Genomic DNA, 15524 nt, shown 5'->3' with positions numbered 1-15524 from the left:
CCATGGTATATGTTAGGTATATTAGTTACCCTCTATGTCCCTAGCTGAAGCATTCAGCCAGGTTAATACTGTAGTGGGAAATGAGCCTTTGAAGATTCTCATGGACAATGGGTTTTCCCTGCATGATATATTCTACTGACATTCTTACTAGTCTGCATCCTTTTCCAAAGGCCACTGCTCTGTTTATCATTCAGCAGAGGCACACTAATACAGCTTTGTGCTTCATAACTTCCCAACTTCTCAACCAAGTGCAACACTTCTGTAACAGGTTTAAAATTCTTTGGTGGTTTGAAAAGCAGTAACTTTGCTGCCATTCCTCAAATCTGGATTGCTATTTAGAGGAGATTTTGAGTAATTCCTTTGAGCTGCATTTCTGTTTCATTAGACCAAATTTATTTGAAGCCTGGGATTCAGTTTCAGGGTAGGCCAAAGCAAGAATTATTTTAAAAATAGGACAGAATAGGTTGTCAAAGGAATTTTCCCCACTACACAGAGGCTTCTATTTTACACTGCTGCCTGCATGTTCAGCTGTCCCTTTAGTATTCATGCTCAAAACCACAGTAAGTTGGCTGTAATTTTTTTGCATCTAATAATTTTGGTATTTAATTCTGTTGCCACAATTTATTTGTTATGTTTATGCTAGTTTGCAACTCCAACTATTCAAAATACTGTTTCATGTTATTCCTTGTTTTGACTTACCTGGCTTTGGTAGGCACTGGTAATTTTTCAAGAACCACAAGTCTGACTTGAACAAGACATTTCTAATCTAGAACAGATTTATCTTTTTTTTTTTTTCTATATTTCCTTTTTGGAAAATATTAACTGAGTAAATTAGACTGTGAAATATTCTTTCTGCTGAAGAACATTTAAAAATAGGTAATGCTTCTTTAAAATTACACAAGCACCTAAGCATCTTTTTGCTGCACAAAATTTAAGTCTAGCTCATGTGCATACAAATTAAAGAAGAAAAGTGGACTTTTTTTATACTTGGGAGCTGTTCACTAAGAAAATTGGTCTGTGTTACATCTTTCTGCTTCTCAAAGTGAACAACACAGCATATTTAAAGAATCAGAGAAAATAGAGGTAAAGACCTATAAGGTCATCGCCCTGCAAATGTAGGCTTGTCCCCCCACGATACATATGTCAGTTCCATAAATCCCTGAAAATAGGGCTTTATAAGGAAGCTGCTGACAGACGGTGTTGCTATAATAAATATGTGTGCTTATGAAAGCATTTATGAGTTGTCTCAGTGTGCTTAACTTACCAATAAAGTTATTTTACCAACTCAGACCAGGAATCAAATGGGGTATCACTTAGTTTTCTGAATATTCCCATAAAATCTAAGCTGGATCTCTTTCATTTGTTATCTGAAACATATAAAAGAATATTAGATGGCACAGTCTTCCAAAAATGGAGTTTATGAAGTTGTATAAAGCAGTTGATACACATAAATACAATATTTAATACATTAAAGCATAGAATACAGAGAAGTGCCTGTCTATTTGCCCTCCAAACAAGCTGTATATGGTCTAGGACCAGAAGTCATGTAGTAGAATTCACATGACACTGTACCTAAGAAAATATTATCTAAAGGAGAGTGTTCAGTATGATGGGAGGCAAGAGAAGATTTCCTTGCCCAGAGACCCTGCTAACCTGGCTACACAGGTGCTGAACTGGAAGCTTATAGTTTTACTAGTAAATAAACTTAAGCTCAAAAGCCATCCTTGTAGTCATGTGCACTGTTTGACTCTGTATGTGTTAGTATGCTCCCTGACCATTTCAAACCATACCAGTGAGCACTCTCCCAAACAATGCCTACCATCCTTTAGAGGATAGCGTAGCAGAGAGGCATTGTCAGCAGGCACAGAAATGATTTTCTGGGAAGGAGGAGGGATAGAGAGTTTAATGTGAGGAAAGCACACTTCTTTGCTATATATAGTGTAGAATTTTTCCACACAACCACAGGTGATTGACCCCTGAAGACTGTTTCCTTACTGTATGTAACTACTGTAGATTCACTGCCTCCTGCAGAAAGCTTCTTGTATTTTTATAGTTTTCTCTATTACTCACTTGGAATTGACTTGGGACAAATTTCAACCCTTAATAAGCAGTATTAAAGAAGCCAAAACCCAGCTAGTGCTGTGTGTTCTTCAGCATGACTCAAGATTTGTACTGAGACCAACATGGTAGCTCTGTAAATCATGCTAGAATGGCACCATATTTTAATCTTAAAATCCATTTGAAAGTCTTTTAAGTCTTTTTTTTTTTAGTCTTAAAATCCACTTGTAAAGATGGAGAGTTGTTAAAACTAAAAATACACCCATAATGCTAAAGATAATGTACTTTGCCCATAATCCTCCAGCACCACGAAAAACATGGCTTTTTTCAATCAATTACAGAATGTGCCAGACAGACTTACTGCCTCTACTGCATGCCCTGAAGCTTCAGATGTAGGTTATGGCACCTCAGAGGAAAATGGGGTTGTGTTACATTGTCTGGACTCACGGACTGCTTTTTGATACATATATCAGCATTATGCTTAATACTCTATTGAAAGTTTCAGAATAATTCCCAGACTTAAAATAATATACCTCCTCAATGTATTTTTGAGATGAATGTGTACTAACTCTCCATATTTTGTTGATGGAGAACTGAGACCACTTAAGCAGGAAATTTATCTCAAGTCTTCTGAATCAGTGCCTAGCCACTCTTCCTTCTTAATGTTCATGGGACAACTCAGAAAATCCTTAGCATATTAAAGATATGACAGCCACAGGGCCTCTAAAGAGACTATGCACTTGAACGTGCTGAAATAGTAGAGGGTGATGGTTTGAGCTGTGGAGATCAACACTCAGTTTATGTCTTTCAAGGGCACCGTGTCCTACACGATAGGAGTTTGAGGAAACGCAGTTAAGAGAATTAGGCATGTCAGCTGTGCTCAAATGTACAGCCTGTACTTTTGTTAGTTTATTTTACCTTGTGCACTATGAAGTACAGGTTCCTTTTAAGCTAGGGATGATAATTAGATCTCTTTGAATAACAGGCCCAATTAGTCATGAACAATTTATCCTACATTTAGTACAAATCAATCATTTAATGAATTCAGCAAATAATGTTTGACCAGCTTATACAGCTGGTTGACTAATAAGAAAATTTATTCAATGAACATATTAAGGGAAAAAAATTCCCAAATCCATGAAATAAACCTTTAGGAAATTATTTGTTTAGCTCTAATAATAATATTTAAAGAACCTAATTAGGATTATTCTTCCTAAAGCACTATAAATGGAAAATTCAGAGTGATAAATAGGTATACTTTGCCTCCTGGAATCATAATCTAGAGGATCAAGCAATAACTTGATGAGCAAAAAAAGAAACATAACAGATCATATACCAGATTTTTTTTCTGGTTTTCTTGCATTGTCCTAATGTATTTGCAGTGTCTGCAGCTTTGCATTAAGAAAATATTCTTTGTCGAGCATGGTGTTAAGTCTGTTACCAGTCATTGTAGCTGAGAAGAATATTTTTCCCAGTTATGTGCAATTTGTTAAATGTATTCTTGAGAAAGATGAAAAGACAATAAGAAAATTTTCCCAGTGTCTTTTTTATTGGATGGAGATTAAGTCATAAGTTTAACAATCTTTAGTGTCAGAGGACATCCTTTCTTTCGTTCCTTCTAGAAACTTCTTAGTCATGTGCTGGTCATCAGTGAGGAATTTCCTTCCTTTCTTTAATTTCATATTAAATTCTCAGAATTCAGAGAATTTTTCCTTTCTGTAGGATAGACATACTTTGAGTTTTCAGACTGTTTTACCAAATCAATTACTGCTATAGCAGAAGTTATGGACCTTGATGAATCCTGTTCTCTCTTTCTGCCCTTGGCATATAGTTTCATTTTCTGAAAACTGAACTGCTTCAGTCAAAGTAACATATTTTAATTTCTTTAAAGGGTATCTGTTGCTAGCTTAATGGACTGTTATATGTAGAAAGGCAGATTAGATGATGATCTAATGACCCAAACTTAGTCTGTATAATATTATGAAGTATGTTCCTCATTGCTCATTATCTTCTTTTGATCTGGAAGCAGAAAATGATGTGCCTAATTATTTTACATAGAATTATCTACTTTACTCAGTACTTGGCTAGTTTGGACTAGTGTTTAGTTTCTGAGGTGTGGTTTGAGGTTTTTTTACTCCTATTTGGATAAATAGGGTAAAATCTTACTGAGACTTAGAAATTTATTTGTACTGTGACTATGAGTGACTGAAGGGCCAAGAATGGAATCAGTGATTAGGATCCCACAGGCCTACTTCAGATGGTTTCCAAGAAAAAAGAAAAAAGACTGAAACGCCTCAAATAAGAGAACATTTTGCTTTCATATGCTCTTAAAGCCTATGAAATTTGGTATGTAACAAGCAAGACCTCAGAATTAGGAATATCCTACATTATCGCGCTTCCAAGAAGCACAGATAAAGAATTCTTCATCTATTCATAATGCATTCTATGGATAATAGTCACCTAAATTAGAAAAAAATACAGCAAAATAAACAAAACAAAACCAAAATAAAAAAACTGAAACAAGAAACAACTTACCTCATCCCTAACTGTCCAAAATCTATCAACCAGTGAAGAAAATACTTGATTGGGGCCTAATGAAAAAAAAAATTAAGATGAGTATAAAATAGTTGGTGTGGAAGAGTAATGAGACTTCACATTTTATGAGCTTTTTAGGAATTGACTATTGAAGCTTTTCTGGCCATTTTTAATGAAAACCATTAATACATAAAATCTTACCATGGAGCTTTAGAAATTGATTTTGTGAAAATTAAGGAAATACTTGAATACATAGTTTATTTCTATTTTCTACTCTGTTATGCATTCATACTAGGTAATAGGATTTATTGAATTACAAAAAAAAAAAAAAAAAAGAACAAGATAATTTTATAAGGGATCAGCTTAAAAAAATATTAGTAATGTATTATTGTCTCACCACACAGTGAAATGGCCCTTTTGCCTAAATTGAGTTTTCCTCTACATGTCTTTTGGATGCTCTGGTTTAGAAAAGATTTGAACTACACTCATAAATAATGAGGAAGACTGTTACTAATAACCTTTATTCCTGGAAGACATCTCCAATAGTATTAGAAAATCTCTACTAATACAGAGCATTTTGTAAACCTGTGTAGTACAGTTTCTAACCTGGATGATGAAATTCTGTATTTAGTTGCTGTGATAAAAATAAGACAGTAATTTAACAGAATCATAGAATGTTTTGGATTGAAACCATCTTAAAAAACATCAAGTTACATTCCCCCTGCAATAGACAAAGCACATTTCTGAAAATCAAGTCCCTCAAAGCCCCACTCAAACTGGCCTTGAACACCTCCAGGGATAGGGAATCCACAACTTCTCCAGGCAACTTGTTCCAGTGCCTCACCACACTCACAATAAGGAATTTCATTCTAGTATCTAATCTAAACCTGCTCTCTTTCAGTTTGAAGCTGTTCCCCCTTGTCCTATCACTACATGTTCTTGTAAAAAGATACTGGAAGGTTACTGTATGATCTTTATAAATCCTTCTCATCTGAATAATCCCGACTCTCTCAGCCATGCCTCATAGGAGTGGTGCTCCATCTCTCTGCTCATCTCCATAGCCCTTCTCTGGACTCACTCCAACAGGTCTATGCCCTTCTTATCTTGGGGGTCCCAGAACACAGTGCCACTTCTAGTGGTATAACACCTGCATCACATGCACATTCATTCATGCAAAATGGGCTGTTTTTTATCAGAATGTTGGAAAACAAAAATATCTCTTAACTCGTGAGAGTTAAGAAGGAAAAATCTACATATGAATTATCACATTGATGTCAAAATATTAGCAGTTAGAAAGGAGCATGGGAACTTATGCAGGTGAATCTTTACATACCAAACTAATATTGTAGCCATAAAAATGCATTTCTGCTGCTTCTGCTCATACTATAATTTTGTTTCAACTTTTTCCACAGCAGCTTTATTCACAATTTTGCAAGTGCTTGGCTAAAATATAATTTGATAAAAAGAGCTTTGAGGTGAATAATGATTTGCTCAGCTGCAGCTCATTAGAGATGATTTTGTTTTTCCAAATTATATTACAAGGGCAGCGTATCAGCCTGTCCATGTACTACTCACTGAAATGACTGCTGTACTCTGGGGAATGAAAGGCTTCCTCCTAAAAAATTTACTACTCCTTTTTTTTGCTAGTTTAGTGCTTCATTTCTTTTTATATAGCTGCAGAGCAAAGCAGCCAAGCTTAGTTTTATCGATTTAAATGCAGAGGCCTCAAAAAACAACATTTTTGTTCTTCCTCAGTCTATACTTATATTGATATATGCCAGCTATTCCTCTTCACCTTCACAGCTTTTGATAGGCAGGGGTGTCAGTAAATGATCTGCTTTCTTTTCCTTGACTGCCTTGTAAGGCCAGAACCTGCAGCTCTGTTTTGTCACTTCCGTTATCTTGTCTGGATGATGACAAACTTTTCTCTCATCAGAGAGCAACTGATCAAGAGATTGTGACCCACAACAGTTTTCTCCTGCCTCACTAATATTTTCCCCTTCTACACTCAGGAGTAGATTAAAACTTCAGGGAAAAAAAGCAAATGATTTTGGTATCACTGTTGATTTGATGGTGAGGGCACTCTACAACTACCTGAAAGGAGGTCTCTTCTCTCAGGTAACAAGTGACAGGATAAGAGGAAATTAACTCAAGTTACACCAGGGAAGCTTTAAACTAGATATTTATTAGGAAAAGTTCTTCCTGGAAAAGATTGTAAAGCCCCAGACCCTGGAGGGATTTAAAAGACATATAGATGTGGCACTTGGGGACATGGTTTAGTGGTGGATTTAGCAGTGCTGAGATAACAGCTGGACTCAATGATATTGAATCTGAATAATTCTAAATAATAAATAATTTTATGATTCTATGATCTTGCCAACATATACATGCACCTTGATCTTAGAGATCCTATACAGTAGGAGAAAACCATTTGTCTGTTTTTTTGCACAAGCACATCACAGCTTAATTCAACCTGGAGAGTTCCTTTTCTTCTTTCTGCTTTTGAATATCTGGTTTTTTTAATAGCCAAAGAACCCTACTTGTTAAATTCAAATAAAATCCCTAGGGTCCATAATAATTTTTACATGTCTGGAACAGACACATTTACTAAAGTTTAATATGTATGTTAAATGAAATGTGCTCCTGTGTTTGCTGCTTCTGTTTGTGTCTTCTGCAGTAGTGAGCAGCTGAATGTTCCCTGATCACACTGATATTCCCAACCAACCAAGAAACATTGCAGCCACAGATGAACTTCACTAGGGAATGGCCAGAGGTAAAACAATAGAAAGCCATTTAAGAGCTCAATAAAGAAAGATATCATCTAATTTTCCCATGAAGTCTACCAGAACTGCTGGAACCTTCACTTCAACTGAATGTTGCACTAGCTGCGAAATGACTGTGAGAGTTTAGCTTGGCAGCAGGAGACAAAGAAGTGGTCACAGCATCTTACACTTAAAACCATTCCCTTGCTTTTTTGTCCATTACTTCATTTGCTGCATTCCCCCACCATGGTTTTTTTAAGTATATGAGGGTCAAAGGATTTTTCTGTTGCCTATTACTTTATGCAGCACACCCATGCAAAAATTAGGGCTCCCAAATAATGCTAATTTACTTGAAAAAAACTTATTGGTTTGTCCTGCAAATAAAAATGAGTGTCATGGAAATGACTGTTTAGAAGTAAAATGAAATAAGTATTGGTTAAAATCAAATATACATTTCAATTGAAGCCTTTATCAGAGGTTTATGATTTAGGGACATTTACTTACAAGGATGACCATGTAGCATAAAAAATGAAAGACAACTAATTTGTAGTGCATCCCTTTGTGACCTGTAGCCTCAGCCATTCAGTCAGTATGGAAAACCAGGAGACTTTACCCCAAGCAATGTTATGTCTGTCATAAAATGAAAACAACCCTCTCAGAGTCGTCATTCTCTTTTTCCTCTCAACTCTTGCTCTTGTCAGGTTGCATTATACATAGATAACACAAATCTTGAAGACATGCCCTCTGGTTAAAAACAGAAACAACAATAACAACAACAAGATCTCTCACACAACATGCCAATGTGAGCAGGATTTAATCACACATAATTGGAACATTTAGGAGCAGTACTTAATAAAATAATAATACAAGCCCTGGTCAACAACAAAAAAAAATAAGTATAGGAAAAAAAAAAAGAAGTGATATGTTCAACAATTATTTATTCCTAATCTCAAGACTTGTTATTCTACTGGGAGCAGTATCCATGAAAATGTTTTGTTGGATCCATGCACAAATCAAAATACTGAAAATGTATCATTACTTTCTCTATATTACCTATTTAGTGTCTGTAGCTCAAGGGTTAGAATTGACAGTATTGATGATGATTATGATGACGATTTTCATTTAAAAAAAGGAATTACATAATGGGCTAAAGTGATAAAAAATCTCTTGAATAGCATAGTAGGAGTCTTCTTATGAAAGAGGGAAGAGAAAAAAAGTACAGAAAGAATGAATATTCCTCTAAGCTGTTCACATTCTTCTAAAAACATTTTTGACCTTGACTCATGCTAGATATGTTTTCCCAAAAATTCTTCTATAAACCTGATCACATATGGAAGAGCACATGCAATTTCATCTGTGCAGATATTCAGTTTTCCTGAGATTAATGCCTAAACCAGCAGAAGATTCTGTGTAATTAATCCACCTTCTTTCCTCTAAAGTCAAATCCCTGTTTTAAGGAACATTTTGCTTAAAAAATATTTGGAAGTATATGACAGTGGAACAACTGTTTCAATATAATGAAGTGATCCTAATTTTTTTTTTATCTATATGCACCTTGAATAAGTTCCTTAAAGCTTTGGATTGTAGTGGTTTCAGCTGAGTGCACAGAGACACAGATTGAAGCAGCTTCTGCAAAAACTTGGTTCAGAAGATTGAACACCATGATTGTATAAATGCAGAAAGGCTAAAGTTCAATTTCAGGACACTCCTTAAACTTGGACTTTCCTCGTTGGGGTACATTATAGGAGGCTTTATTCAGGTTTTCCAAACTTTTGCAGGGATGTGTTATGGAATTACAGTACTGAAAGAAAATTCATGAGATCTCGCAGCCCAAACCTGTGTCCTATCAGAATCAGCTATACTTGTGTTACTCCAGCTTTTATTTTTCTTGGCTGCTATTAAGGCTTCCAATATGGAAGTCTGTATAGTCTGTTCAGGTAAACTGTACATCTTTCCCTTTAAAGTTGTAAAGTTCTCCTTAATTTATATCCTTAATCTTCCTTCACACAATGTATAGAAATTACTTTTTCCTTTTTCTTCTGTACACAAAGGGAATGTATGTTTGCCTTCTTCTTTGCACAAAATGTTTATTTAATAGTGTGTTATCATGATTGAAATTGAGACTACTAACTAATTTCACCAATGACAAAGTGGAAAATTACTTTTCATTACTTGAGCCACCTCCTTCATAAAATACTGAATATATAGAAAAAATCTCTTGCATGACATTAGCTTATAAATACTTGAATGCATACCTGAAGATGCATATCCCTATCTTTTGACATTACTCTGTTTCTTTTAAAAGATGGATGAAATTATATTCTCAAACACTGAAACAGCCTGAAAATAGACAAATAAATTGTAAATACTTAATTATCTTGAGGGAAAATAAAGTTCTGTGCCAAAACAGTTAAAGGACTGTCTTTTGATTATCAGAAAAAAACAGCCTGTAAGGAAGATTTTGTCAAATATGAACAACTTTCTCACAATGACATGACATTACAGGTGGGGTGTGAATAATCTTACAATTTCTATTTCTAAAGAGCACTATATTTTACAATGTATTAGTCTTGGATTCTGAAGTTAAAAAGCAGATTATGAGAATTTCCAGGATATATTTTTATTTCAAATGATCTTTTCTCACTTTTATGTAATGCTTACTAATTTCGTTTCTTATAGTTCCCCCACCATAAAATGTATTAATGACATTGTCAGTAATTCCTGGCCATGAATCCAATATAATTTTAAAAAATAATCAGAAATGGTTGATGGTGTAGTTACTCTTCAAATTAATAATTCTTTCCAGTCTTTTATAAGTTTCTTGAGGGTTCATTGTTTTCTGTCAATTTAAACCACATCTAGCTGTTAAGTTTGCAGTAATTACTATGCAGTAATAAATTGCATTCCAAATGCTGGCGGCTTAGGAGATCTGACTTTGTTAAGAGGCATTTTTATTATATCATACTTTCTGATAAATTGGGGGACAAAGGCAGTTGGACCCCGAGTCAAAGTCCAGTTAAACATTTCAGTAATTTTTCAAGTATGCAGCCATACAGTGCAGGCAGATCGGGGCTGGGCTGACAACTGAAGTGTCAGTTTAACAGCTGCTTCATTTCACTATCTTTCGGCTCATAAACTTTATTTTTAATGAGCCTGCCTGTAAAACCACTAAAAAATGACCTTCACACAGAGAACTGCAAGGACCTAGAATGGTGACCAAAATAGCTTACTTTGGCAGTGCATAATATCACAGTGACCATAGCACAGAAAATACGCAGTATGGTCAGAAAGACATTATCCTGACTGCTGGTGAGAATATTCTGTATTTTCATGTACAAAGATTATTGTGATAGCTGTGCAATAATTTACTACCTTCAACTTATACTAATCTGAACATCTTCAGTGTCTTTAGTGGTATTGTGCCAGTTTACATCAACTGAGTGAATGGCCTGTGATTCTAGAGTTGTGTTTAGGAGTTGTAAGCTGTCTTACAGCAAGAAAATACATTATATAATAAACAGATAACAAAAAGGCTGTTAATTTTCCCCGGCACATTGCTTGCTGGTCTTAGGAAAAAAAAATAAAATCTTAATTAACTCTAATATTCACCACTTTTCTCAGCTAAACACATTGCAAACTTCTGTTTTGCTGTGCTGTTTCTAAGGATATGCTGCTAGTCTAACTCGAGGCAGTGCAGGCCTGGAGAGGTAGCTGAGGACTGGGGAAAGTACCTTCTATGTTGGAGCTTGAGAGGATGAAAAGAAAGGTGCTCTTGGAGCTGGGTATGAGTAGTGTGTATGAGGGAGACAGGATCCTTGGGCTGGGTAATTGAGCTTTCTGGGTATGTCATTTAACCAAAAAAAAGGATTCCAAACTGGGCAGTAGATTTTAAGAGCCAGTAAATTCTGAGATGCTTTGAACCACCTGCATCACAACCAGAGATGCTTTGAACCACCTGCATCACAACCATGGCTACTTTAGAAGCAGTAATACCTTAGTCCTGTGATATTGTGGGCACTTGCTAGACCTTTTTTATCATTGTGTCCAAAGAGCAACCAAAATGTCTTTCTGAAAGCACTGAAGGCCACACGAAAGTTCCCACTTCTGCTGTTAGAGATGGGCAAAAAAAACAGTTTTATTTGTTTGAAAGTATATAAAAACAGTCAAAAGTAAGATCATTTCAATTTATTATTTGCATTCCAAAAGCAGCTGAGGCCAAGACTTCTGTGGGCTTTGTATGTCCCAAAACCATCAACAGCTTGGCCCCTGCCATCTTTAAAATGTGAATTTAAAGTTTTGCAGGAGCACGAAAAAACAAATGGGAGGTAAACATACAGATGAAGCAAAAGAAAGCAAAATAATGCACTACAAGATAACTTACTGAATAGTTCAACAGCCTTCCCTACCAGTGTTTATACAGGTGTAACAGTACAGAAATGTTTTTAGGAGGACTGATCAATTGCTGTTATTGCTAATATTAAAAGAGATCTTTTTTTTTTTTTTTCTCTTAAATCCTGTCTTCAAGTTGTGTGGTGCCTTTCCCACAGTACATTCTGAGGCACATGTTAGATTTGGGAGTTCAGCTATATGGTCTGCTATATGGTCTTTTATGTTGTATGTCTTTTGGGCTTGACTAAATGTATGCTCAGTATTGTAAATCCTCAAAATACGGAAATATGTTCTGGTGTAAGGAACATGTGGATGGGGTACAGAAAAAGTTCTGCTCTTTAGTGTTACTGGCTGATGCTCTTTTCACTTGCTACTGAGACACAATGTGTGAGCAGATGAGACAAATGGCAACATTTCACAGGAAAATTTTCTCAGCAAAAATGTACAAATCAAGTTTGTGTTTACTTTTATGTGTTCCCAAGAAAGTAGTTCATAATGTTATATGTACAATATCAGATTCCTGAATTTACTGAAATTAATTTCATTCCATTCTCACACCTTTTTCTTCACTATTATTCTCCTACACAATTATGTCCAAAATCTCCTTCTACAAGGAATAGAAACAGCATGAAATTATTTCTGCAAACAAGCTTCTTGCCTGATTATGTATTGCAGTATTCTGAAGACTAAGGGAGGTATTTCTGCTGAAATATTTGTTAAAAAAAATGCAACCAAACAAATAAACCAATTAATGGTCTCCCTGATTTTTTTTTCTAAATATTAATAATACTATTATGCTTGTACCTCTGTACTGATGGTATAGAACTCCTGTTTGTGGTGCATGAGACAGGTATTCTCCCACGTCTTAAGTATTTCTCTGGTTTTGTCAATGCACTTGAGGTCCATAACAATCCCCAACTGCTCTTAAAGATGATGTAAGGCTATGGAGGAAGCCTGAAATTGCCACTTTGCCCAGCCCCAGCTGTATTATATATGTCTAGTTTATCTGACAACTGATTGAGGATGTAATCAAAACATGAACCAACAATAAGAAGACACCGTGCTGCTTACAATTAGTATGTCAGAGGATGATTGCATTTTTGATTGTTTTCATGGGAGTTATTTTGAACCCTTTAAAACACTTTAGATTATATAGTGTATCCTTATATATTATTTTGTATAATGAAGGCCTGCATATGGACACAAAGTTTCTGGGAAGATCTGGAAATACCAAAAAGTATCTTTACACTCTTCCTTCCACATCACCACCCTGTTATTGCAGAATCATCAAGGTTGGAAGAGATTTTCAAACTATGCTACATTAGTATTTTTTTCCTCTATATGCCAGTAATGAGGCAAGAGAAAAAGCAATTGAAGATACATTTTTAAAGACTGACAACATTTTTGTTGCCAGTTGCATAGTGTTTTCAGCCCTCCTTTTTAGGGTGAGGTGTCTTGGGCAATTCTCTTCTATCTAAAAACCTTCAAACTCAGGGTATTTTATGATTCTATAATATTTATTTTTCAATTCATAATAACTTGTGGTTTTATGCATAAATTATTATATATATTTAAAAATAGGTTGTTTAACACACGTGCTCTTTCTTTTAGCTTTGTCTGGCCTTATCCTGTCTTTGTGATACTCTATGCTGAGTCAGCTTTGAGACCTTACCAGATCCACAAGTTCAGGTTCTTATTCAGGAGGGTACTTCTAGTATATTTGTTTTGGATCACTAGCCCTGAACACATCTGCTGGGAGAGCTACTGCTCAAGTATGTTTTTTTGGCAGATACACAGGAGCTATTCATAATTTAATTTGCATTTCTTGGATAACGCAAACAGGATTGTTCCAAGTTAACACCTTTGTGCTAGTGCTACAGAAGAGAGCACCATAATCAGCTTCCAGCTAAACCACCTGTCTTGCATTGACTAGCCAAGCTAGGCTGGCAGAGGTGAAAGGTCTACTCTCCTATAATAAATTAGATTATAACAAGAACTGCCTGAGCATTTATTCCTTTCAGCAGCCTTAGTTAAATGAGGGGCAGCTGTGGTTGTACAGATGTTATTCTGAGGAAGGGCAGTTCCTTCCTGCATCATGACAACAAATTAAAGCTGCAGTCCAGCCAATGGAGCCATGGAGTTCCAAGAAGAAAATGTGTGAAACACAAGCAATTCAGAAGCTTTCAGCATAAAATCTATGATTCTCTGATAAAAAAAAAATAAAAATACTTCTATCACCATAGACTACTATTTTGCCCTTTCTTTAATAGGATTTTTTTTAATTTTTTTTTTTACAAGTTTAAAAATTAAGAATTTAACCGGGGTTAAAAATTGGCAAAAAATTTTCCCAAGAAAAAAAAATAGTTTCCGAAAAAAAGTTTTTTCCTTCCGGAAAAAATAAAAAAAAACCTGCCAAAGGGCAAAAGAAGGTGGCCGGGGAAGGCAAGGCCCAAAGAAACAAAAAAATAATGGAATTAAACCAAAAGAAAAAATTTTAAGCCGGGGAACCCCCAAATTCCGGGGAAAATCCCAAAAAAGGTAAAAAAAAAATTAAAAAAACAAAGTAAAACCCCGCAACCGAAGGGGGGCAAGGAAAAAAAAAAATGGAAAAGGAAAAATTCAAGTGAAGGAAGTTAAGGCCGGAAAATGCAAGAAAATGCAAGGCAAACCCTTTTCCCCCCGAAGAAAATTAAAGCCTCCAAAAGAAAAAAAAAAACAATCCCCAAAAAAAGAAAAACCAAGGGGAAAAAAAGAAAAATGAACCAAAATTAAAAAAAAAAAAAACCAAAACAAATCAACAAGGGAAAAAAGGAAAAAAACTTCCTCAAAAAAATTCAAGAACCTTGGTTTTCAAAAGTTGAACCGAATGAAAAGAAGGGGTGGGAATTTTTGGCAACAAACAATTCCCCAAGGGTCCTTGGTCCAAGTCAATTCAAGTAAAAAACAAGTCAATTCAAGTCAAAAACCAACCAAAAAGGTAAGGGAATCCGGAAATGCCTCCTCAATTCAAAAAAAAAAAACCCAATAAAAAGGCAAAAGGGGGAAGGAAAACAAAATTTAAAAAAAATTCCAATTCAAAAGGTAAAATAAACCCTGGTCAAAAAGAAAAAAAGCCGGCAAAACCAAAAACAACAAAAATAATTCCCCAAAATGGGCCGCAAAAACTAATGCAAAAGAATGGGTAAAAAAAAAAATAACCAAGAACTCCAAAAAAAAAAGGTGGAATCAACCGAAAACCGAAAAATTTAAAAAACTTTCAAAAAAAAGGGAATAATGAAAAAAAAAAACAAAAAAGCAAAAGGGGAAAAAAATTAACAAAAAAAACCTAAAGGGAAATTAAAAAATAACAAATAAAGTAATAAAGCAAGGTAACGAAAAGGAATTGGGGTAAAGGAAACAAAAAATTTAAAAAAAACTGGCAAAAGAAAGGAAAAAACCTGGAAAAAAAAATTTTTCAAAAGCCAAGTTTCAAAAACTGCCAATAAAATTTCAACTTTCCAAGTTTTCCAAGCAAAAAAAAAAATAAACTCCAAAAGAAAAACAAAAATTCCTAAGGTGGCCCGGAACCAACCGAAAAAAATTTTTTGAAAAAAAGCCTTTCAAAAAAAAAGGTTGCCGAAAAAACCCTCCTGGTTTTAATCAAAGAAAAGCAAGAACCAAGTGGGAAAAAGTTTAACAATAAAGAAGAAGGTAATCAACCAAAAATCCTCAAGCAATCAAAAAGCCGAAAACCCAAGGGGAACTCCTCCGGGGTCAAAAGCAAAAGGCCTTGGTAAAAAC

At 35.1% G+C, this 15524-nt stretch overlaps 1 protein-coding gene across 1 annotated transcript in view; it reads left to right on the top strand.

Moving 5' to 3' along the window:
• ADGRB3 (adhesion G protein-coupled receptor B3) overlaps positions 1-15524 on the top strand; it is a 443080-nt gene that overhangs the window by 201139 nt on the left and 226417 nt on the right. Inside the window, 2 exon segments of the mRNA XM_015620795.1 lie at positions 9007-9019; positions 14154-14330. Of these exon segments, the coding sequence (XP_015476281.1) occupies positions 9007-9019; positions 14154-14330 (190 nt within the window).

This window comes from Parus major, chromosome 3 (assembly GCF_001522545.3).
Source record: "Parus major isolate Abel chromosome 3, Parus_major1.1, whole genome shotgun sequence".
Taxonomy (NCBI): Eukaryota; Metazoa; Chordata; class Aves; order Passeriformes; family Paridae; genus Parus; species Parus major.
The sequence above is the reverse complement of the archived record's forward strand: the minus strand, read 5'-3'. Positions and strand labels throughout refer to the sequence as shown.